The following is a 25,234-nucleotide window of genomic DNA, read 5'->3' as shown; positions in this document are numbered from 1 at the left end:
GTCTGGGAGACCCATGACATTTTTGTTCCTGGTGATCATGTAACTAGTCTTTCGTTCTCTGTTATGGTACCATTTACAGTACCTGCTTGGTCTTGCTCTAAATACACTTCCTCTAGGCTCCCTAAGCCTATAATGGCAGTTGAAACTGACTGACATATGTTACCTGTATGTACAAATCACCCAACACAATTGCCTACAGTATTTGTGTACTTTTATAATGTTGATAGATACCATAGTCTTGTTGCTTTCATCTTCATAATTTTTAAATTCAGTTTTAGTCTAATTACTGGATTCCACATTGTCACTCTGTCCTTCACCTTAATTGAACAAGGGCAAACTGAGATCCATGTATTATTTTTTCTAGTTTCTGTTCTGTTTCACTGTAAGTATATAAGACAAGCTGGATCTAGAGTGTAAAGTATGGGTAAGTCCACCAGTGGAAGGAATAAAAATACTTCAGATAAACAGAGAAAATGTAATCTAAAATATTTAATACATTATAAAGGGTGTCACCTGTGTGAAGCCAGTTTTCCCTATATAAGGGTTCAGGGAGAAGATGGTTTTTGCTCAGGTTTGGGTTAGACCCTCAGTGTCAGGTGTGACAGTGACCTAATGAGTCTCACAGTGAGAGCCCAGTTACAAGATTTCTGAAGTAAGACTCCTGGTTAGGTCTCGCAGTGAGACTTAGAGTTATGGGTAATATCCTTGCTGTCAGCTGTGGCAGCGAGAATCTGGGTCTTGCAGTCAGATGCCAAGAGGGTGAAGATCAAACCCCAGAAAGTACGGGTTGTACAGCAGCAATCCCAAAGGGTGTTGGGGGGGGTTTCACGGACAGACTATTCTAGGGAAAGGACAGGGCTGTCTGAGGGAAAAGTCGGTTCAGAATTTTAGCAAGAGATTGGGTCTTTCTTTTAGAAGTTTTGCGTTGGGAATTCTAATAATGGTTTGTTCAGGTTTGGGTGAGATATTTGGTTGAGGTTACAGAGATAGTTGTTTAGTAGTGGAAGGTTAAAGGCTCCATCTAGTTTTCAGGGAGTAGGGAGACTCCTAGACAGAAATGGTTTTGAGAGGAGGGAAATCTCTCATGGAGAAGCAGCCTCAGTCGTTGCTGTGCTGGCCTGCCAGTAAGGTAATGAAAGCAGTAGAGTGGTTCCGTAATTGGTTGAGGAAACATTTTAATTTCACTGCTACTTATTCTCAAGGTACAAGATGGAGAAAGGTGAGTACAGTAATTCCGAAATTTCTGAGTACCGAATTCCGAAAGACTGAATAAGGTTAAAATATAACAGTGTTGGTCCAGTCACCACATTATTTCGAATAAACAAGGGTTTTAATGTGTGCAGATTCTCCACACTCAGCTAACTTCAAAGGGTGATCTGTCACAGTAACAGAACAGTACCTAACAGTGTAAATGAATTAAAAGTGCAATTAACATTTATTAATCATCCAAGATTAGATGTGATTTGGGTGTATACTCTGTGGAGTTACAAAACGGATGACAGACTTTAAATATTTTCTTACTGATTATTATCGAGTTTAAAAAGCAAGGACACTACATCAAGATTTCAGCCTCAGTTAAATGAAAAAAATGTGTTATTGTTCCAGTCCCATGGTCAATGTACTGCCCTTGAGTCTACAAAGTAAGGACAAATTTGTTTCCACTCATTTTCCTTCTGCAAAATATGGCACAAGCTGAAATGTACTGTAAGAAATTCAATAAAACTGGCCGGGTGCCTCTTCAATTCTAAAATGTTAACAAGGAATGTGATACATTTCACAAGGAATTTAACAAATGAATCAGCATAGATTTCTTTAGGAAATATGGAAAAGTAGACACCTTTCAGAAGCAATGTGGGAGTCCACTGTTTGATCTGGAAAAGCGTCACATCTCCTGGCAGTATTGACTACAGGCTATGTCTTATTGGGTTTGAACTAAAGGGGTCTGAATTGGGTTTAAAGATCTAAAAGAGTTCTGTTTAATGCACTAGCAGAATTTGCAAATTAAAGGAGATAGGGCACAATTGTTTTACCTTGGCCATGGACTATTACCACCTTCAGGGAAGTTTATGCAAAAAAACATCCTTATCAAAAGACATGTATGGTACAGTAAAAGTATTCTAAGGTAAAAAAGTTATCTTTGTATAATCCCAAATGCATTTCCCTTAATTATTTGAGATTAATGAAAGAAAAATGATCAATTTGATATAAACCTGACATCTACTGCAATAAGGAACCTTTCAGATCTGCAAAATAAGAGGAATAGCTCTGTGTGTGGCGAAGAAGGCCTTGCAGAAATTCATTCTTACACTACAGAAGGCTATTTGTGACAGCTATGCATCTGCATTGTTCCCTGCATTTTTATATTAAATTTTATTTGACCTATTTTGTATACTGTACATTATTGTATTTACTGCATTACTGTTTTCGTAATACTACATACATACACCTACGCATGCTGACGCAGCTACCCACCTGAACTACTACCGCCTACAGCTGCTGCGACCCACTATGCCTTCTCACACCTGAAGAAAGTTCCACGACCGAAACGTGTTCTCTTTCTTCTTTTTTTCAGCATGGAATAAACCTATTACTTGTTCCTTTGCAGCCTACGCATGCTGAAGCAGCTACCCACCTGAACTAATACACTTATGATTGATTTAATTTGTTTTAAATTGATTTAATCTAAGTGGGTGTTCCTTTTATATGCGATTCTGTGCTATGACAGGAACCTAACTACTGTGTAAAACATGAGTGTGTTGTATTTTGAATGCATGAAGTTAGTAAGCAGCTGTGTTTATAACATAGGCACTAGATCTCCAGTAGAACTGCAAACAAAACATGTCAGACCCCATTAGGGCAGCACCTCTGAAAATCATGCCATCTGCAATCATCTATTGCAGATGGCAGCCTCACAAGTCATGTATCAAATGACCTGGTGCATTCTAATGGCATATTTCAATTAGTCTTGCTCTGGCTTTCCAATTTCTTGCTGCCCCGCACCCCATTTGTCCTAATACAGATGAAATAACCAGAAATACTGAAGGAGCTAAACCAGACAATCTGAAAACAGTTGTGTCAATGAAACACATACTTCTCAACAAATAAAACTGGGAAAATCTGAAGTAAGAGCTTGAGCTTCAGAGTTGAAAGAAAAAAATATGAATACCCAGGAAGGCTTTCAAAAAACTGGAGAAAACGAGTTGAGGTTCTACAGAGGAGCATGTACAATATATGAATATGGAATACATCCTTTGCAGGATCTACAAGAATAATTTCACTACTAATTAAACTAGAATGTTTGCTATCTTTTAATTATTATGTGTGTATATTAGCTTGATAGCAAAGTGTGCTGCAGGGTATAGTCTGATCTTGGTTGAGCTGCACTCAATTGCACTTTGTTTACATACCTCAAGGCTAAATTAATTTAAGCAGGATTGAGATTTTGTAAATACAATACCTATAATGATTGCATGTATTCATTTTTATCATTATCTTTATTTCTAAGTCTAACAGCTAAGAAGCTTAAGAAACACTAATGATTTCAGCAAGAAAGAAACACAAACTCGAGTAAGAAAATGGGGGTTTCTCCTTGGACATGCCAAGAGATATGGTTTCTGATTGTGAACATGAGCTGTGGTCCAAGTAACTCTGGTTACAATACCTCTGTTGATGGCAAAATTTTGTCTTTGTTAACAAATGTATTATTTGTTTTTTGAGCAGTTTGCACTTTACCAGATGCTTCTGTAATTGTGTATTTTTTTAGTGGGTATACAGTACTTGACCTGGTGTTTGCATAAAAAAAAGGTTAAAAGCAATTAATTACAATTTTTATTAGTTCTAAAAAGCAGGTGATTTATTTGTTTCTTCCCAAACCCCCTAGTTTGTTTCTTTTCTTCTGATACAGGGAATGTGGTTTTAAAGCACATGCATTTATTATGGTCTGAAAGTATATGTAAAAATACCAACACTATAAAAATGTGTGAAAATGCCCCAGAATGCATGAGACCAAAATTATCGCAAGCTTGAGAGAGGACTGAGGGTGCTTTCCTGTACTTTACCATACCTTTGACCACTCTCCAGTCTTCCACTCATAACACTTAGAGTGATCCTCGCACTCCTCCACCTCAGGAGGCCGGGTGGTTGGGTCACATCTTCCCTGGGGGTTGCTGCAGGAAACGGTGCGCCTGTGGGTGCCTTTGCCGCAGTCTGTAGAGCACTGACCAAGACAGGGTGGAGACGGGGACAGTGTTACTCATTAAAGAACCCCCTCCGGTAACAGTGTTGCATTGCATTAACCTTTTCTCACAGAAAATGAGCTTTTTTAATAAAATGGAGAACAGCACTCTTCTAGGAGAGTAGTTTAGTAGTTTAGTGATCCCTGACATAGGAAACTACTGCATTTTTTGCAGAACTTTTTTGGAAGGACAATTGCTCATTATGATGTGCAGTTTTTAATGTTGAATAATAACATATCCCCCTCCATAATCACTGCAGTGGGCATATGCTGTATTCTACTATGATTATTCTGCTCCAAAGTTATTTTACTTTTTTATCTTATTGTGTTTTCCAACAAATTACAACTAAAAAGACAAGAGAATAACATTTTGCCTACTCCCTATGTACACCTTTCTCACCCCTCTCAGTTTTACTCTCCTCTATGTTTCTACCTAAGAACTTTCTCAGGCATCTTTTCAGCCAAAGTCACAGCATATCAACAGATTAATTTCTGTAGCTGCGTAAATCCCAGATTAGAGTCACCATGTAGCATTGTACCATGTGCCATCACAATATATTCCTATGCAGAATACATGTAGCAAACAAGAAAAGACTAGTTTCCAGATCTCAGCAACCTACAGTTAGTCCCAAAAGAGGTATAATGATACTTATGATACAATCTCTGGGGTTGGATATATCTTGTATCCTTGAAGGAAATGTAAGTGGGTTTATATGAAGATTGTAACAAAAAGACAGACAGTAGGAAGCCATTTTGTTTTGCTCCTGAGGCCACCCCCCAGGTGACACCATAAACACACTTTGCAGAATGGGAAGACACGAAAAAAAGGAAAGCCAGAAGCTCATGTTGCAATTACACATCCTGAATGAGCAAAGACCATAGCAGTTAAAAATATCTGTTAAAATGTGAATTCCTTTGTCACTTCAGTATGAAAAGAGAAATGGGAATTGCATATATGCAGTTTGCACATGTACAAAATAGGGAAATTAACTGCGCAGTAATTTATAATTATCTAAGAAATACCTCAATATAAATCAAATTTTGATGACTATGAAAAGATCAGGCTTTCAGGGTTAAACAATACAGACAATGCATGCATAACAAAGGTGTATAAATAAAGCCAGGCCTCCTGAAGAACTTTCCTGATGTAGAATGGAACATTTAACATTGCAGTCGTTTCCATTCCATATGAATTCTGTAATTCCAGAATGCAGTCCCATTCATGAATAGAATGCGTAGTGTACATATAAAGATATAGAAATCATAGAATAAAAAAGCATAGATGCATGTTGATTTTATTTAAAACATATGTGAGCTTGAAGAGAATTTGGTAAATTTGGTAAAATAGTCCATTTGTTCATGTCAGTGTTTACCTGGCTAAAAAAGCTATTTTTTATCCTTGTCTGTCTTATATTGAGATATTTCTACATGCATTTATTTAATCAAGTTAAGACAATGGTAGCCTTGCTTACTGAAGTATCTTCTAAGGTACTAAAAAGCTTTTCTATGTCCAGAATTCAGTGGCCCATGTAAAATAGAAGTAGATCAGTCACATGCTTTGAAATTGTACTTACTCCCAGGAAAATTTAGAGTAGACTTTACAGTTCTTTTCCTCACATCTAAACACAGGATTATCTTTAGGAATTACTGCACTATGAAACTCTTAACCTGAGATCTATGTGTTCTTGCATTCTTACTTAGTTGAAGTCTGGCCTCCACACAATGGACAACTAAGCTTTTCATATGCAGCACCATGGCTGTGGAGCCCAAATCCATTAGAGATTCTGCAACTGCTGACATTGTCAAAACTAAGACTTTTAACCAAAGGTAATGTGTGATTTAGTCTTATTTGTTGTACAATTTTTCTTTCACTTTTGTTTCTATTGTTTATTGTGTGGGCCATTATACAGCACTTTGAGCTTCATTATCATCATTGTTGTAATTGCAGGTAAAGAAAAGTAACTCAATTCTAAGGTGTCTAAGGTATTTGAACAGTATTACAGTCATAGACACTCCACTGTGAAATTTAATTAAGAAAATATAAAACCTGGTTCCAAGGGCCAATTATAAATAGCAAAGCTGATCAAAAGCCTTTTCAGCATCTAATGACAGAATGGCACAGGGGGAGACAATGTCTGTATTGGCATCCATCATGTGCAGAAGGCTGCAAACTTCAGGAGCAAGGACACCTTTAATTAAGTTGGTCTGGTCATGGGAACTAATTTGGATATATAATATATGCCTCTAGCTGGCATGAAAATATCTTAGCATATAGCTTGGCATCCGAGCAAATCAGAGAGATGAGATGATAGTTCTCACAAAGTTTGGAATGTACATCTTATTGGATTATAGATATACTAATGATGGTTTTAACACCCGTCCAAAAAGGGCTCTTCTTAATGACTATGTATTATGATAAGCATAAAAAGGACCTAATCCCTTCAAATTGACAGATAAAATCCAGGAGGGATGACAGAAGATTTACTGTATCTTTGTCAGTCCTAAACTGGATCATTTAGCTCAGAAATGAATATAGGCACCTCTAGCACAGCTGTTCTCTACAGCACGAGTATGGTATTGGTAAATGAAAAGACTGGAGAAAACAGGTGCACTTTCCCAGATAAAACTAAATGTCTGAACTGTAGATTTTAGAGTAAAACATGCAAAATTACAAGTTAGTCTGTAGTGTATATGTAATTCCTTTTTTGTGGATATAAAAAATAGACATTTAGCAAAATATTCATTTCAGTGGAGCTTCAAAATGTAATTCAGGTGGGTAGCTGCGTCAGCATGCATAGTCTGCAAAGGAACAATAGATTTATTCCATGCTGAAAAGAGAATAGAGAAAACACAACGTTTCGGCTGTGAAACCTTCTTCAGGTGTGAGAAACAGGGCAGACAGCAAAGCACAGAAGAACAAAAGCTGGGAGAGGGAAGGAGGCAGGAGGAGCAGGGAGGCAGAGAGGCCACTCAGGAAGTGCAAAGTGCAGAAGCGTGAAGTCAAAACCTGCATGAGAATAGAGAAGATTACATGAAAACAAGTCAGTCATTGAGAGAAGGGGGATGGTGTGAACCTAGTTTCAGGATGAGTTTCGTTTCTGTTGTTTTTCTGCTATGGGAGTTGAGAAACCCTTCTTTGAGAACAGAGACGGAGAGATCAGTGTGATCATGGCCGTCTGAGGTGAACGACGACATCTGTAAAGGAATAGGAGGTGGTTAGAAAGCCAAACTTTTATTCAAAATGTAATTATTTTTTAATGAGGTTGATTTTCAGCACAGTGGCCTCTGAAAATAATACGTTATAGAGCATAGTCTAGAAAAGCCAACTTTGTGGGCGCCTTTGTAGTAGTCTGTGGAGCACTAACCAAGGCAGTTTTGGTTAACAATTTACAATAAAATATCTGTAACAAAGTACTTAACTGCATCTCACAAAATACACGAATCAGTGACTGAACTACAACAGAAAATAAGAAATACCAGTTTTTAGCCCAAAACTTCACATAAAATAAATCAGATCAATAAATCAGTAGCAGGGTATTGGAATACCAACAAGATCATTCAATGATTTATTAGTTAAAACAAATCTGCAGAAATTGTCTAAAACTCTTATTGCTTGCGTCAAAATTTCTCATGAACTAGTTAAATAAGACCTTCCATTTCAAAATCCATGTCGGCTTTCCCTTACATGTCATTGATTTCTAGGTATTATCCAAAATTAGCAATACCTGTAAGACTGATTATTCTATAGTTATTTGGTTCAGTTCTGCCCTCCTTTTTAAAAATTGGTGTTACATCTGCAATTCTCCAATCAATCACATTTTAAGTGAGAGGTGAAATACCCTAGCTTGAAGAACATCCATTGTCTTAGCAATGTCTGTAAAAATACTGGTAATGTATTAATTGCTCCATCCCATGTAGAACCTCAGTATTAGTTATGTTAAAAGTAGCCAATACCAAAAGAAATTCTATAACATGGGGAATATTTAATCTTCTATTCTAAAAACCCGTGTGAAATATTCCATTGTCATGTTTATACTGTAGATCATGGAAATGCTCAGTTGACAGCCCAGGGAGGGTTAGGGTTAGCATTCATATACTACTTAGACAATTTCTAAGATCACAAGATCAGCACTGGATATTGGGACCCAATTCAGGTTTAGGACCAGTGGTGTTTGCTCCTATCTCAATTTTTTTTTCTGAAACTCTCTGGGCCCTGGATGGTGAGGAGCACCACACGGTAATTGTATCCCGAAACTGAGTCGGTCAGATCGTAAGTTGAAACCAAGCATTATTGAATCTCATTCACTTGCAAGAGCTTTGATCAATGGTCTTGATTGTTTCCCAATCATCATTTTTGGTTTGGGGAACATGTCAAAATCTGATGTCTAGAGAAGTTCATATATAGAATGTGGAAATGCTCAATTGACAGCCCAGTTAGGGTAAGGGTTAGCATTCACACTCTAATTAGTCCATTTGTAAGATCAGCGCTGGAATTTATGACCCAAGTCAGGTTTAGAACGAGTGGCTTTTGCTCCTTTTTGAATTTTTTCAAAGCCCGATCAGGGAATTATTTTGTTTCTTACATAGCTGAATATATAAAAACAGTCAACTATTACAGCTTGTTGCTGGCTACGGTGTGAGTGTATCTGGATTAATTATTATAAGTGATGGTTTCGTGATTTAGAATTTCTTCATGCAATTCTTTAAGTTAAATGAGGGAAAAAAGAGTGCTGTACTGTCACCACGCTGCAACCGGTATCATCTGTTTGCGTGCCGTTCGTTACAATATTAATAATGAATGACCATGGACGAGCTGTAAACTTAAGAGTTAGAGAAGACACGTTGAGTCTTGTCTTTTCAGCTTGGAATTTAACCTTTACAGCAATCCTTTTGGCTATATTTTTTACAGAGCCGGATGTGTACAAATAGATTGAATTAGAGTAAGAAAGAGTACTCTTTCTGGAGTAAGAAAAGATATTTCACACTTTGAAACCATACGGCCTTGGAACAGTAGATCTGAATCTGTCTGTATTGTAGCTTTTTTCAATTGAGAAGAAAGTCACCTTGCTCTTACAAGGAGCTCTGTTAAGCAGAGTTTGTGTTAACACACCACACCCTTTGAATGAGGCACTTTTCCTTCCCTCCTGCTCCTTTTCTTTTTATGCTCAATTACTAAAAATTCCCTTTAGTTGTAAAATTCCATATTAATATTCAATATTAGGCAGATTTAAACATGCACAGTAAAGAGATTAAATGAAGCAATCGATTCACTAACAACCAATGCACCACGAGTCGGTCCACCGCACCACTGTCGGTCTTTTTGGCCAACCAATCACGTACTGTGAACTGTAGATAATTTCACATGGTACAGTGTTTTACCATGCATTTTGAATGGCTGCATCTGTATATTGATCCTCTATTATTAGTAAAACTCATCCTTTGACAAGCACCACTTCTCACATACTATACAGTACATACCGTAAAAAACAGAATACTTTAAATTCTTTCCTGTGAAACCTGACTTTGAGTCGATGGTTATGTCTTAATTGGGCAGATGATGGAAATGCACCACAGCTTTTTACATTCTGTCAAAGATTCATGTAACTTTCAATTGTCCAACTTTTTCAAATGGAATGTTTACACAAGAAAAAAAATTCTGAGAACAAACCCTAAGTTTGTGCCTCTCTGTTTTCAGCAGACTTCTAAAACAAGGATATTACTGCATTTCTTAGACTCAGTTACGGTTCTGGAGCTGCTTTCAGTTTTAGCCCTTTACTTTCTATGATGATTGGATCCAGAGTTGGAGTACTAATCCATGGTTTTCTTACTAGTGGTATAAAAAAGGTTACGTCTGTCACTAAGAAAAGTTTGTGCTTTGCATAATCAGCTGTCATTACATTTTTAGCTTACAGCAGGCCTGTAGTACAGGACATTCTGCTTAAATTTCTAAATAATCAAATAATGACAATGATAGCAATGAAAGAGTGACGTATGAGCACCTCTATGAGCAATCTTCATGTATCCTGTGAACCCTCTGCATAAATTAGGTCTTGATGTGTAAGATTTTGGAATACAACTTCATCACTGTAGTGTCATACTATTGGGCAACTTCGCAACCTCGTGTCGATCAACATAGTAACAGTTCTGCTTCCAAGAGACTGAATTAGTAAAATTAGGCAGTAAAATGGACTAAGCTGGGTTCCTTTGACCTGAACCAGCAGCTGAAGTGGCTCCATCCACCAGAGAGTTTATATTGTACCTCTTTTTCCAAAGGAGCACATTTGTGGTAGCTAAAAGTTTAACCTATGTCTAACAAACCAAAACCAATAGCCTGACAGGTGAACAGGTTTTATCAAATGTTCACTTTGGTGCTGAGTCTAAAACTAACCTAACCAAATGACTGATATCACAACAAGATCTATCTCCTCCTGTGTTCTTTACGTATTTATAGAGAAACCTAATGAAAATCAGCTGCGTTTGATTTCTCTCTTACAAACTTATGTGTAGGACTACATTTATTTTCCCTTTGGAGCATTCCTAATCCGCCCTCTAGTGGATTAAATTTACACAGGCATTCCAAGATTCAGCTGCTCTGTTACATTTCCCTAATGTTATGTCCCTGTGTTCTTCTTAATAAGATAAGGTTGCATTCCACTTGTAAAAGCATGTGGACATTCAAGCTATTACATCTGTTGATGATGATAAAGTGAATGTCCAACTTTGCCTGGCTTATGTGAGTGAAATGAAATTAAAAAGCATTTCACATGACATTGTCTGGAACTATGGAGCTGAATGATTAACATGCAAATGACTGGGATCAATAAACAAAGATATTCTATACTATTTCATCAAAATTATTAAATCAATAATGAGGAAAAATGTGGAGCCATTCTGTTAAGCATGGATCATGTCACAAATCCACCAAGCAGCATTTCATTAGCAGAGTTTGTGGAGCTTGTAAAGAGTCCATCTGAAAATGTGCAGCGGTTTAAGTTTAACAGCAGACTCTGTGTTTCAGGTAAGTCTAGAGTGGGTTTTGGCAAATCTGAAACAACATTGCAAATTTAGGAGAATACTGATTGACATGCGCTATGACTGACAGGTGTGCAGAGTGAACGGTGCAGTGCCACTTACTTTTAAAAAGCACACTTTGGAACTGCTTATCTGTTGATTAGACATGTGAGCAGCCCATACATTTTAGAATTAGCATTAATGAATACCCGCCCTTAAGAGAAACCTTATATTGATATTGAAGAGCTCAAACATCTGGAAAACTCATTATACATCTTAAAAGATGTTTCCTTAGTTTACTTGCCATGAGCATCTACTTTAAAAACAAATCTAAGAATCATACTGGAAATACTGTATACATAAACATCCCTATACTCTCACTTTATTGTAACGTACTTATATTTTAAGTTAGGCCAGAAGCCATATCACCCTGCAACTCACAACTTGCAGCCCACTGAAGCTATGCAGGTGTGAGCCTGGTCAGTACCTGAATGGGAGACCTTGAATGGGGCCCAGCAAGGGGTGCTCACCCTGCGATCTGTGTGGGTGCTAATGCCCAAGTACAGTGACGGGGACACTATACTGTAAAATAAGGTGCCTGCGTTCTGGCCAAATTTCCCATTGGTTCTTACCAATCATGGCTTTCTAATAATCCCCATCTATGAATTGGCTTCATTACTCTATTCTTCTCCCCACTTATAGCCAATGTGTGGTGAGCATACTGGCGCACTATGGCTGCCGTCGGATCATCCATGTGGATGCTGCACATTGGTGGTGGTGGAGGGGAGTCCCCATTACCTGTAAAGCGCTTTGAGTGGAGTGTCCATAAAAGTGCTTATACTGTATGTGTAAGCAATTATTATTATTGCATATTACCATCTGGTTTGAATTACATTTGTTTATTGGAATGTAAACACTGCCACACTGTCCTCTAAAGGTAAAAATAAGTCATTTCACATTGTACCCTGACCTAAGAACCATACCCTTAAACAGTGTGGATTAACATTTTAAAGAAAATTTGAACTTGAACTTGAACTTGAACTTTATTGCCATATGTAACCGGTACTGGTACAATGGAATTCTTACTTACAGAAAGTCTCTCGATTGTAAAACAAGTGTAAAAAACAAAACAAAGTGCAAACAGTGCATCAAGACAATGTACAAACAAACAATAGACAATGTGCAAGTAAACATGTAGACAGTTTGAATGTAAACAATACAGACATGTAAACAATGACTGGAGATGTGCAATAGATAAGAAATCATAAAGAGGTAGATGGTGATGGTGTAGGTGTGGTCCGAGGGGGATGGCTAAATGTGTTCGCCAGTCTCACTGCTTGTGGATAGAAGCTATTGAAGAATCTAGTGGTAAGTGTCCGTATGCTCTTATATCTCTTGCCTGAGGGCAGTGGGGTGAAGAGCTCATGCCCGGGGTGGTGGCTGTCCTCTGTGATGGCCAGAATTCTACCACGGCAGCGGTCCTCATAGAGCTGTTTAATCTCGGTGAGACCGCACCCGATGATCTTCTGGGCCATATTGACCATTCTCTGCAGTGCCTTTCTTTCTCGCGAAGAGGTGTTGCCATACCACACGGTGATCCCGTTGGTGAGGACGCTCTCGATAGTGCAGCGGTAGAAGTTCACCAACACATGTATTGGCATCCCCCATCGCTTGAGGCACCTCAAGAAATAAAGGCGCTGCTGAGCCTTCTTCATGATAGAGTCAGTGTTCACAGTCCAGGCTAGATCTTTAGAGATGTGAATTCCCAAAAACCTAAAGCTGGTGACTGTTTCCACTTCCGTTCCATCAATACTGAGTGGGCTGTGAGTGTATGGCCTGTGTCTCCAAAAGTCCACTATTAGCTCTTTCGTTTTCTTTATGTTCAAGTCCAGGTTATTGCTATGACACCACCTAAGCAGCTTAGGTGGTGTCATACTGTAGCAATAACCTAAGCAGAAAATTTAGAAAATCCCTTCCTTCAAAACAACATGTTGTGCAAACTTTAGATATACTATACACATACAGTGCCTTGCGAAAGTATTCGGCCCCCTTGAACTTTTCAACCTTTTGCCACATTTCAGGCTTCAAACATAAAGATATAATTTTTTTATTTTATGTGAAGAATCACCAACAAGTGGGACACAATTGTGAAGTGGAACGAAATCTATTGGATTTTTGAAACTTTTTTAACTAATAAAAAAATGAAAAGTGGGGCGTGCAAAATTATTCGCCCCCCTTGCGTTAATACTTTGTAGAGCCACCTTTTGCTGCGATTACAGCTGCAAGTCGCTTGGGGTATGTCTCTATCAGTTTTGCACATCGAGAGACTGAAATTCTTGCCCATTCTTCCTTGCAAAACAGCTCGAGCTCAGTGAGGTTGGATGGAGAGCGTTTGTGAACAGCAGTTTTCAGCTCTTTCCACAGATTCTCGATTGGATTCAGGTCTGGACTTTGACTTGGCCATTCAAACACCTGGATACGTTTATTTGTGAACCATTCCTTTGTAGATTTTGCTGTATGTTTGGGATCATTGTCTTGTTGGAAGATAAATCTCCGTCCCAGTTTCAGGTCTTTTGCAGACTCCAACAGGTTTTCATCCAGAATGGTCCTGTATTTGGCTGCATCCATCTTCCCCTCAATTTTAACCATCTTCCCTGTCCCTGCTGAAGAAAAGCAGGCCCAAACCATGATGCTGCCACCACCATGTTTGACAGTGGGGATGGTGTGTTGAGGGTGATGAGCTGTGTTGCTTTTACGCCAAACATATCGTTTTGCATTGTGGCCAAAAAGTTCGATTTTGGTTTCATCTGACCAGAGCACCTTCTTCCACATGTTTGGGGTGTCTCCCAGGTGGCTTGTGGCAAACTTTAGACGAGACTTTTTATGGATATCTTTGAGAAATGGCTTTCTTCTTGCCACTCTTCCATAAAGGCCAGATTTGTGCAGTGTAAGACTGATTGTTGTCCTATGGACAGACTCTCCCACCTCAGCTGTAGTTCTCTGCAGTTCATCCAGAGTGATCATGGGCCTCTTGGCTGCATCTCTGATCAGTCTTCTCCTTGTCTGAGCTGAAAGTTTAGAGGGACGGCCAGGTCTTGGTAGATTTGCAGTGGTCTGATACTCCTTCCATTTCAAGATGATCGCTTGCACAGTGCTCCTTGGGATGTTTGAAGCTTGGGAAATCTTTTTGTATCCAAATCCGGCTTTAAACTTCTCCACAACAGTATTACGGACCTGCCTGGTGTGTTCCTTGGTCTTCATGATGCTCTCTGCGCTTTCAACAGAACCTTGAGACTATCACAGAGCAGGTGCATTTATACAGAGACTTGATTACACACAGGTGGATTCTATTTATCACCATCAGTCATTTAGGACAACATTGGATCATTCAGAGATCCTCGCTGAACTTCTGGAGTGAGTTTGCTGCACTGAAAGTAAAGGGGCCGAATAATTTTGCACGCCCCACTTTTCATTTTTTTATTAGTTAAAAAAGTTTCAAAAATCCAATAGATTTCGTTCCACTTCACAATTGTGTCCCACTTGTTGGTGATTCTTCACATAAAATAAAAAAATTATATCTTTATGTTTGAAGCCTGAAATGTGGCAAAAGGTTGAAAAGTTCAAGGGGGCCGAATACTTTCGCAAGGCACTGTATATAAGTGCATTGGATAGAAATTCCTTCCAAAATGAAAAACAAAGGGAACTCCTCAGGGAAGAAATTCTGCTTTTACAATGCTAACATCCGAGCAGTGTCTTCTGTATATGCTTCATTTTTCTCTCTGTTTTGGAAACCCAGAGAGACTACTTCTCAGAATAAACACCCTACAGTCTGCAGTGGGGAAGTCATACCTTGGACCACTCGGAGGCTTCCCAGACTGTGAGGCAGTCCCGACCCTCACAGCCCTGCACCATGGCGGGCTTGGGCCCCAGGCAGTAGAGGTCTCGGGTGTTAATGTAGGAGCCGTTCTGCAGCTGGTACACACAATACACTTCCCGCAGCTGGAGCCCTTTTCCACAGGTGACAGAACAGGAGCCCCATTCGCCTGCTACCCACCTGCCAATCACAGGACAGGAGAGACCACAATCATCACTGCAGGTCAGAGCAAACAGGCATAAAACTCACTCACTAAAACTGAACTGAGGTGCTTAGGAATGCAAATGGAGCGCTGACCAACACACTGTTATCATTTACCCTTCTTTAATAAATAATGAAGCTGCCATGATAAAAGAAACCAACACCTTATTTCTCTGATCTACTAAATAATCTATTAGAATTAAAAACAAGAAACCTTTCTATCCAGAATTTCCAAAAGACAACATTTTTTTTCTGTTCACACTTGATGTTTCTTGATTAGAAGACTACACTAAATCAGCATAGGGGGGACTCAGGTACAATGAAAAATGAGATCTAATCAGGTCAATGTATGTCATTGTGAACAAACAACTCATAAGTGGTAGGTTAGAGTGAAGTAAGTAGGTTTTCAGAACATAATGCCTCAGAAAAATGTATCAACACACAGGGATACCAATATTGGCATTTTTATGCTTCTGCTGAAGAAGGGCTATAATGAAATCAGACCAACAAAGACCAACAAGTGCTTGGTTCCTCTTCAAATATCAAGAACAGTCTCCCCAGAGACTATGATATTTATACTAAAATTTATGTATATTTAAATTAAAAAGAGCACCCAGAAAAAAGAGTGCAAGTCACAAACCACAAAACAAGCATGAAATAAAAATTCAACAAATGTTGACTTGCGATTAATAAACATTGTATGTCTGCATATTTTAATTAATAAACAATGCTTAATGATCTGTAATGTTAAACTGTTTTCTTTACAAATTCATGTTCTAAAATAATATTGTATTTCTGCCTACTTTTATTAATGAAGAATGCTTAATGATCTGTAATTTGTTGTTAAAGGTCTGATATTTTCTTAACAGATTCCTATAATGTGGTTTTGTCGCTGTGATTTTTCACTGGGTTATGTAAAAATGCTATTAAAACAAAAAATCAAAATATCTTTTGACAGATTATATCAAAAGGTAAGCTAGATAACTTTACTACAACTTCCAGGTTTAAAAGGAAAAGCCATTACCGTACAACAATATGTAAACATTTATTTTGATTACTTGCTGTTAATGAAGTGCATTCTTATTAAAAAAAACTTAAATGTCTTTGAGTTTGAGACTAGATAGTGGAATAAAATATGTTTAGGCAAACGAGGCAAAAAAAGGATGAATAACTGAGTGGCTTCCAGCTGAGGTCAATCAGTGTGGAGAAAGTCTATTTTCTCAAATAAATGAAGTTTAAGATTATAAAAAGCATTTCCCTTTGCAAGAAATAAAGAAAACTAACATGACAGATATCAGTAAAAATCATACAATTAAAATAAATTAAGATTTTTTTTTAATTCTATATACTGTAGCCTATGAACAGACAACAGTTTTTTATAAGAAAACAAAATACTGTAATCACATTTAATAAAATCACAATTAATAAAATATACATGTACCAAACTACAGTATGCTCTATCTCAGTATATACTGTAGATAATACTGAACATGTTTGTAAGGATGCTTGCAGACACAACAGAATACAAAATCGTTGTATTCGTATAATCGTTGTAAAACAATTTTTTGAGGCGGAGCCCTTGTTGAGTAAACTATGTGTTGCTAGGCAACCACAGCTGAACAGAATCATGAGTTAACGTAATTCAGCAGTGAGACGTCTTTAAGAGCAAGCGTCGTACTTCCCTGAGAGGAGACCAAGCCAAGACACCTCAGTTCTGCACTAACCTGCAGTGTAATTCTGGCTTACTTAAACAAGCGTCAAACCTTTCAACAGTGTCAGCTGAATGAAGGTGAAGGAAAGGGCTCATTTGGCTGCTGACCTCTGTTAGAAAATGAGTGGTAAACTTCTGAAGTAAATAAGAGTTGAGTGGGAGCTGCTGATTTGGTTGAGAAAGCTGAGTGGGCTGGGCACAGGGAAAGGTGCGTTGGCAGCTACGTATGCACAGCCTGAGAGGAGAGAATGAAGTGTGTTATTAAGTCTCACTGTGAGAGTGAGGTGCTGAAGACTTGGTATTGAGAGTGTGTTTAAGCCTGAGCATGAGAGTGAGATGCTGGAGACTCATATGTGTATTGTGAGTGTGAGACCAAGCCTGATGGCATTGTGAGAATGTCAGTGGCTAGAATTGGATCTGGAAATCTGGGGTTTGATTGGTGGTAAGAGACCCAATAGCCATTGTGGAGTGAGAGTCATCTGGGTGGAGGAGGCTCCTAACAAGAGCGTCACTGTCATCAAGGTGCAGTGAAGGCCTCAAAGGGTAGTATCCTTGGATGTTGTTGTGCTGATAAGGTAAAGAAAGCGGTACATTGAGTCTGGCCAAACAAGTTTGACTGAGTCAAGGGCCATCTACTGCTACTCCCCAAAAGGGATGAGCCAGAGGGCGAACATTGTGTGTGAAGCTCATCAAGTCCAGGAATCCGCTAGTAAATGGCTTGGTGATGCAAGGAACCTGAGTAATGATCTTGAAGTAAGATGTGAAGACGGGGTTAATTTTAAGTCCTTTCTGCATGAAGATTAGACTTCTAAACAACAAGCTGGAGTTTATGGCAGGAAAGGGGGTTAACTGATAAGGATTCCAGATGCAAGCTAGGAACCCGTGGGGTGTAATCTTAAACTGACCATTTGGCCAGGATCTCTTAACTGGCCAAATACCATGACCCCCCTCTTTACCATAAGACCGAGTGACGTCAAAAGCGGAAAAGAAAATACTATATAAGCCTAAAGTTTGTACCGGCACATTAAACAATACTTCGGTTTTGTTGTTTCTTGCGGGAAACAAGACTTTGGCTTTATTGTTCCTTGCATGCAATAAATGCATCTGTTTTACTTCATCTCGGGATCCAGAACCTTATTCTTTCTGTTACAACAATTTCATAAGAGATCATATGGGACAGTAGCATAGAGAAACCAGAGATCTCTGAATATGTGATCCCACTGGGGTAGTGCCTGCCACTGTAGGTGCGAACAGGCGTGTCCATCACTCCGAACATGCTCCTCACAGCCTGCTTTGGAACTTTTTCGTACTATTTCTCCATTTCCAGGCACTCTCCTCTGAGAGCGGTGATGAGCACAGCCCCCTCATCAGGTCTACCAAGACACGTGGTGCACATATTCAGAGATCTCTGATCTGCTTATCCACTGTGACAAGCCCTCCGTAACTGGTTGCATTATCTACAGCAAATCTTGAATTGAACTTGCTGCTGCTTCATTTTTTTGCCAATCTTCCAAATAATCTAGAAAGTTGACTAGCTTATTAACTATTACATCAACAAGATCACTGATATAAATTAAGAAGATATAATCTCCGCTGACTTCCCTGTCTTTCCCACAGCCGAAATGTTGTGTTTCCTTTCTTCTCTCTTCAGCATGGAATAAACCTTAACTTTTTCCTAAATTAAGAACAGCAGTGGTCCTTGTACAGATCCAAGTGGTACTCCCCTAATTAAAGCTACCTAATTTGAGTAACCAGCCCTTATCTGTACCCTCTGTTTTCTATTTAATGATAAATTCTGAATCTTAACACTCATGTTTCCCTGAATGCCTACCACCAATAAATTGAGAATTAATCCTCTATGTGGAAGAGTCTTCAGAAAATTAAACAACATATCATATGTCATGCATTTAAAAGAACAAGATCTTTTGTTTCTAAATCTGGGCAAACAATTTTAAACAGGTTTAGTTCTAATAATTGTTACTTTGCACTTAATTGAAGTCTGCAAGTCTTGGTTCAGTTTTCACACCTTTGTTATGGATTGGTTAAATAGTACATTAGTCCATTCCCTGGGTAAGCCTGTTTTAAGGAACTGGTAGAAGAGTTGCTTCAAAGACTTTTGAATAACATTTTTGATTTCCTTGAGTAGAATTCCATCAGGCCCTGGGGATTTATTCACCTTCAGTGCTATTTGTACCCAACACACTTCTGCATCTTCTATGCTAATATTGTTTAATGAAAGAACTTTGTCCTTCCTCTGCCCGACTCATGTTGTTGACTTTTTCCTTAGTGAACACCTGACTGAAATACAGTATGCACTGAAAACATTGGCTATTTCCCCTTGCCTAGAAGTTTTCCATCATCGTGCTGGATATAATTTACTTCATTCTTAACAATAGTGTATGAACGTATGTATTTTAGCCTCCATTGTAACATTCCTTTCAATTTCTAACTTGTAGAAAGTAGAACTGACCAGGCTGCTGAAACCTGGCAAATTTAAGTTCTCACCTTGACTGGCAGGGGTGGACATTGCAGCGCCTGACCTGAGGGGCTGGACGATTCTCCACCCAGCAATGGCTGTCATTTGTCACAGCCATGGTTTTGTTAAGAATCTTCATGCATGATACAACAGTTCGTCTTTCCCCTAAGAAAAAGTAAAACACACATTAGAAAATTCTGATTAATGTGATTAAGAGTAAAAGTTAACACTAATATTTTTCCATGTTAATCTATATAGAATTTCTAAAACTCTACTGCTAATGGTAATGATGGCATTACTCTACATAGATGGTAATGATGGCAGAGGAATCTTAAGACATCTTTGAACTGTTATATCCATGTAAAACATACTGGTAATTCTAAATATCATATAATTTTGACAAATAATATGTAATCAAATCAAAATCAGTGCTGACAACCAAAAACGTTTGTTACACTTTTAGATGATAAAAGTCATTTTTAATCATACTGTATCAATATCAATGTGTTAACTAATGACAATATAATACAGTGTTTATGATCATATGTCATGGGTCTGTGTAGCTGTTTTAACTAGTAGACCGGAAATGATGTGTAATCTTTCAGAATCAGCACATTTAAGATGTCTTATTTGATTTTTTTTTATTTGCTGTGGAAATTCTGAATTTCTTCTGCACTAATGAACAGACATAACAATCATTACCACTGCTGGTGGGGTTTTCACTGCCCATCTGGCCTTTCTGGCCCTGGCAATGTGACCTGTAGCTGCCAAGTTAATTACGTCTCTATAACCATCTCATTATAAAACTCTTCTGTGTACTGCTATGGAATAATGGCCAAGTGTCATGAATTTTAAAACTCATTTTACGTCCTGCAGGGACAAGCTAATGAATTAATCCTCCATGTTACCTGGACTTGCAACTTCATTTAAAAATGTTCACAAAAAAGACCCCAAGAAACAAGGAGAAATAAAGTTGTCAATTCTCTTATTTTCATAGTTACCTGTCATTGTCATACATACTGTAGCTTTCCATTTCTATTTTAATGCCAATCATTAGCTGACAATCTTGAATGCTAAAAAATAATAAACTGCAATACCTGTCTACAAAATATGTCTCACTACAGGTCTAGACTACAACCTAAATCAACACATGATTAATTAAGGTAGTCAGGCTCCTATACAAAAGCAAATGATCCAATATTTCAGCATAATTCATTTGCCACTTTGTAAACCTACAGACTAGATTTGTATAACTAGGAAGCAATAACAAAATACAGTTTAGAAATATTATTATAAATGATTTAATTGCAGGGCAAACATTTATTTTTAGTTGCTAAATAGACTTTACAAAAGTAGAACCCATCTTTTTAAATGATAAGATTTATCCTTTGCTCAAGGAAAGAAAAATTAATTTTCCTTATAATACATGGCAGCCAACCAGCTTTGAGGATTGGTCAATTATTTTCTGTTACAATAAGATGCAGGAATAAATAGCAGTTTTTTTAGTAGCAAGGACAACTGATAATTCTTGACAAACAAATACTAGTGCCTTTTTTTAAAACACCCATATGGTACTTGCTTAGCCATCTAAGTTTTGTAAGGACTGGATGTACTATAGTTGAGAAATTGTGGATGGTCTTCTCCATTTACTAGGGGCTGAGGAGGAGATAAATTAGGCCTACTGCAAGTGTGAAATCTATATAATTCTAGATAGGATGGGTGGGCTGTATGAAGAGAATACAGAGTCCTGGTAGCATGAAATTCATTCTCTGTAGAGATCTCAGATTTCAGGTGGGCACAATTCATTTAATTGAAAGGAAAAGAGCTTCACACTGTTTAGACTGTAAGTCACAAAATATTACTCTGGAAGAGGCAGGAATCCTGGTAACCAAGGAAACAGCTGATCAAGACAGGGATGTAATGAAACACCTGCCTCTTTTAACAGTCTCTGGAGTACTGTATGTCTCAATAGTTTTTAGATATCTGTATTGGGATTAACTATTTTATTATTTGTAACTTCTATTTTGGGATGCTTTTCATGTTAGTCAATGTACTTTAAATGAGATGTGTGAAGAACTGTCATTTAAGGGCAAAAGCAGTTAAAGCCTTACGGACTCACATATTTTTAGTTTTCAGTGGAACAAACATTATCCGTGTCAGCTGTGCTTAAAGACTGTCACACTTTAAGTCTTAAGGCTAGGGCTGTAAATATTTTCCTCAGTGTAACTTGCAGCAACTGTGGAAAGGAATAGCTTTTCAAGGGCTTAGTCATAATGTTATTAGGCTTAATGAAATGTTCCATTCAATCTTAAGTGACCACAGAAACTTTCTAACCAAATTAGAAAAAGTTACCAAACTAATGAGGTTACTAGTTACACAACTGCATTCTGATTAGTATTTTCCAGGGGGCAATGTCAAGAAATAATTTGCACTTTTGATATATTTGTTATTTTTGCAGCTAAATATACATTTTAGTTTGACTAAAGTTGTATTTACATAATCATAGGTGAATCTATATGGAACGTACAGCCAATAAACATTTCATATCTTCTTGCAGTTAGCAGTCTGGGATAAAAAGGGATCCTATATAAAGTACAATGTAATCCAGAGAGGATTACAACATAAAGGGATCATATTAATATATGATTAGTTGGTAATTGGGTCAAAAACCTATGACCCTGCCTGTTATAACTCTGAATATATGTTAGTTTAAGAATATTTTTTCTTTGTACTAAACTAAATTTCAATCTGTATCTACATCTTTAAAGAAATATACAAATATTAGTAGGAATAATAACACCCAACAATTAAGTAATATTGAAAATGCTTATTGAGTGTTTTAGTCACAGTAAGCTTGGCTTAACCCACTTGGCTGAGGCGACAGCATGGGGCTAGGATCCCCATGGAAAATGGGACGTAGGGGGGACCTGAACTATGACAGTGATTTGCTGCTGCTCATCCTCTCCTTCTCCAATTCCAACATCTCTCACACTGGTCACAGGTGAGGTCAGAAGAGGCTCACATGAATGGCACTCAGCACTAGGGTTTAACCTCAATGATCAGAAAGCATGCTCACACTTCACTTTAGGAAGCACCACCCCTCACTGTCCCCTGAATTCCCAGAATCTCCCTTTGTCTTAGCCACTAATTCGCAAAAAATCCCCAAGCTAAAATGAATAAACATGGTTAAGGGAATGAAAAGGGCTATATAACCTATTGAGACTACTCACAAAAATCAGAATTCATTAAAAACACACTGTATATTGGAAATGGTCTGATTGTGTAGAAACAATTTCCAAATACAGGAAATGCTTCCAGATACTGCACTTGGCCATCATCCAATACAATACTGTACATAAAGGCATAATTCCAGAGAATTTTAGGGGATCTGTGATGTCTGCATTGATTAGTTACTACACATTGAGACCATCTACACAATAACAATACAATACACAAAACATAAAGCCTTTCTTTACATTCCATGCCTGCAGAAAAAACAAGTTGTCCCCAATTTCAACTCACAAAAATTATAAACTCAGTCACGCCCATAAAAGCTCTTATACCAAATTTCTGTGTCCTGCCAACACTTCATCCAAAGACATTATGTCCAATTTCAAATCAGGAGCAGCATGATTCAATTACTTAGAAATAAGACTTAATGAAAACAAGATGCAAACAAATGTTTTTAGATACATTTTAATTAGCCATCTCACTGTACTAAAACCAAACGTAAATTCAGCTGAGTGCATGAAGAGTAACATCATCCATAGCAATAAAAAGTTATCCAAAAATTGCCTAGCTCTTGGTCACATCATTAACCTCATTACTAGATCCTTATTGTAGGCTCCAGATTTTCAAAGAGATACAGAAAAACTTGTGTTCTTGCCTTGTACTGACATAGCACTGTAAGACTGAAAAAAACTGCAAATAGCTTCTCAGGAACTTGCATAGAAATTGTGACTAAAATACACTGTTGCTAAAATGCACCTGTGCCAGTCAGCAATGTTTTTGTTCTTTATCTGTATATGACTGTTACAGTGAGAAAGAAAACTAAAAACTTTTAGGTTTCTACTGTAACTCTGAGAAAGATCATAAAACTCTGATGGTAGGACTATGATGGTAGGACTATGGCTCAAAGACCATAGTGTCCTTGTGCAGACTGCCTTGTGCTCTATGGGTGGACATTTGGTATGGTTTTAACTCTTTATGTCCTGTTGGGAAAATAGACTGCAGAACCAATTTCATCTCACAAAGAGCCTGGTGTGAGTTGTGTGCCACTAACAATGAATCTCAATTGATCTTGAAACTGATCTCAATTGTACTCTTTGTCATTGTTTGTGAGTGAATCTTTATTTTATAAATGTATCTCACTGATCATCCTTGAAAAAGGCATTAAGCTCATAATTTTGTGGATGTAATGAAAACATACTGTACCTTGCACACCATGTATCAAACTATTTTACAACCTATAATAAACATCAAAAACAAAATATTAAATCTAGATGCAGAAAATCATGTTGCGACATCTAGGTCCCGGTGTCTTTAGTGTTGTGTAACAATGAAAACTTTGAGTTGTTTTCTGTCAAAAGAAGCACTACTATAGTATTTGAGCACATTTTATTTTTTCCCCACAGAATCAAAAATACAGTCCATTGAGGGTTAAACATGAGATGAAAATGCCAGAATTTATACAATATCCTTTTAATAACTCTACCACAGTCAAACTGATTTTTCCTGTGGTTTTACCATGATCATGCACTGCACTTAGTGCATTTAGCAGTGCCTTGGTTTGCTGTGGCTTGAATTATCTTTAACACACTCTGGCAAAGATTTCATTCAGCTAGGCTACACTTTATTCTGCTTTTAGCACACTGAGCTTTTACAAGGAACAGTATTGATGATGAGTGACGATGAGAACTGACCTCCTCCACACTGGACGCTGCAGTCCTCCCAGCTGCTGTGAGTCCAGATGTACAGGGGCTCTGGCTCCCTCTCTGGTTCGCTCCTGTTCTCCACTGACTGGTTCAGTGAGATAGTATACTCATAATGGATTCCACAGGTCTGGTCATGAAACAGCAGGACCTTGTTTGGAAATAATGAATTGGAATTCTATTTTAAAACAGTAGCACTTGCAGGATAGGCTCATGGTCAATACATACATTTTTACCACTCTAGCGCTTCTTAACTTTGACAGTTCATTTTGCAAAAATGTTAAAAATCTTTTATGTTTTATTAAATATTTTATATTAATTCAGGATGACTATGAAAATTATATTATCATTACATTTTATGTTTTGCTCAGCTCAGTGATTTGTCATTTTTGAATTTGGAAACTTAAAACTGATTTATTTTTCAGTCAACCTGGCTTAACCCAGGTAATGGCGATTATGTAAATACTGGGAAATATTCTCAGGCCTTTTAAATCAGCCCTCACTTGCAGAGAGGTTCAACACTTTTGGTGCATAAAAAACAAATATTCATTGTCACGAACAGTTCTTTCCGGGCCCTATGCAGACGACACAATCCGGAATAGTGAGGAAACACTAGGAAAAAGTCATGCAGGAGACAGGTATGGAGACAGGGGGGCGTGTCCTAGGTGTACAGGTGTCCAGGGGAAGTGAGTCCGGGGCAAACGATCCAAGATAAAGTCCAAACGGGAAACCAAAACAGAAGCATAAGTCCATGGCCATGGATTAAAAACCAGGAACCGGGTCGGGACCGGCAGGG

The 25,234-nt window shown here is 38.0% G+C and overlaps 1 protein-coding gene and 1 long non-coding RNA gene across 4 annotated transcripts in view; one reads left to right on the top strand and one right to left on the bottom strand.

Moving 5' to 3' along the window:
- The window catches only part of adamts17 (ADAM metallopeptidase with thrombospondin type 1 motif, 17), a 138,423-nt gene that overhangs the window by 15,690 nt on the left and 97,499 nt on the right, over window positions 1-25,234 (bottom strand). For all 3 annotated transcript variants that reach the window (XM_088640730.1, XM_088640732.1, XM_088640731.1), the window contains 4 exons: window positions 24,430-24,589; window positions 19,537-19,672; window positions 15,095-15,299; window positions 4,064-4,216 (listed from right to left, as the gene is read on the bottom strand). In XM_088640730.1, the coding sequence (XP_088496856.1) occupies window positions 4,064-4,216; window positions 15,095-15,299; window positions 19,537-19,672; window positions 24,430-24,589 (654 nt within the window). The remainder of the gene's footprint in view (window positions 1-4,063; window positions 4,217-15,094; window positions 15,300-19,536; window positions 19,673-24,429; window positions 24,590-25,234) is intronic.
- LOC148658918 (uncharacterized) overlaps window positions 1-25,234 on the top strand; it is a 115,433-nt gene that overhangs the window by 52,378 nt on the left and 37,821 nt on the right. The window lies entirely within an intron of this gene.

This window comes from Lepisosteus platostomus, chromosome 7, assembly GCF_059453375.1.
Source record: "Lepisosteus platostomus isolate fLepPlt1 chromosome 7, fLepPlt1.hap1, whole genome shotgun sequence".
Classification (NCBI taxonomy): Eukaryota; Metazoa; Chordata; class Actinopteri; order Semionotiformes; family Lepisosteidae; genus Lepisosteus; species Lepisosteus platostomus.
This window is presented reverse-complemented; position numbering and strand designations above follow the sequence as displayed.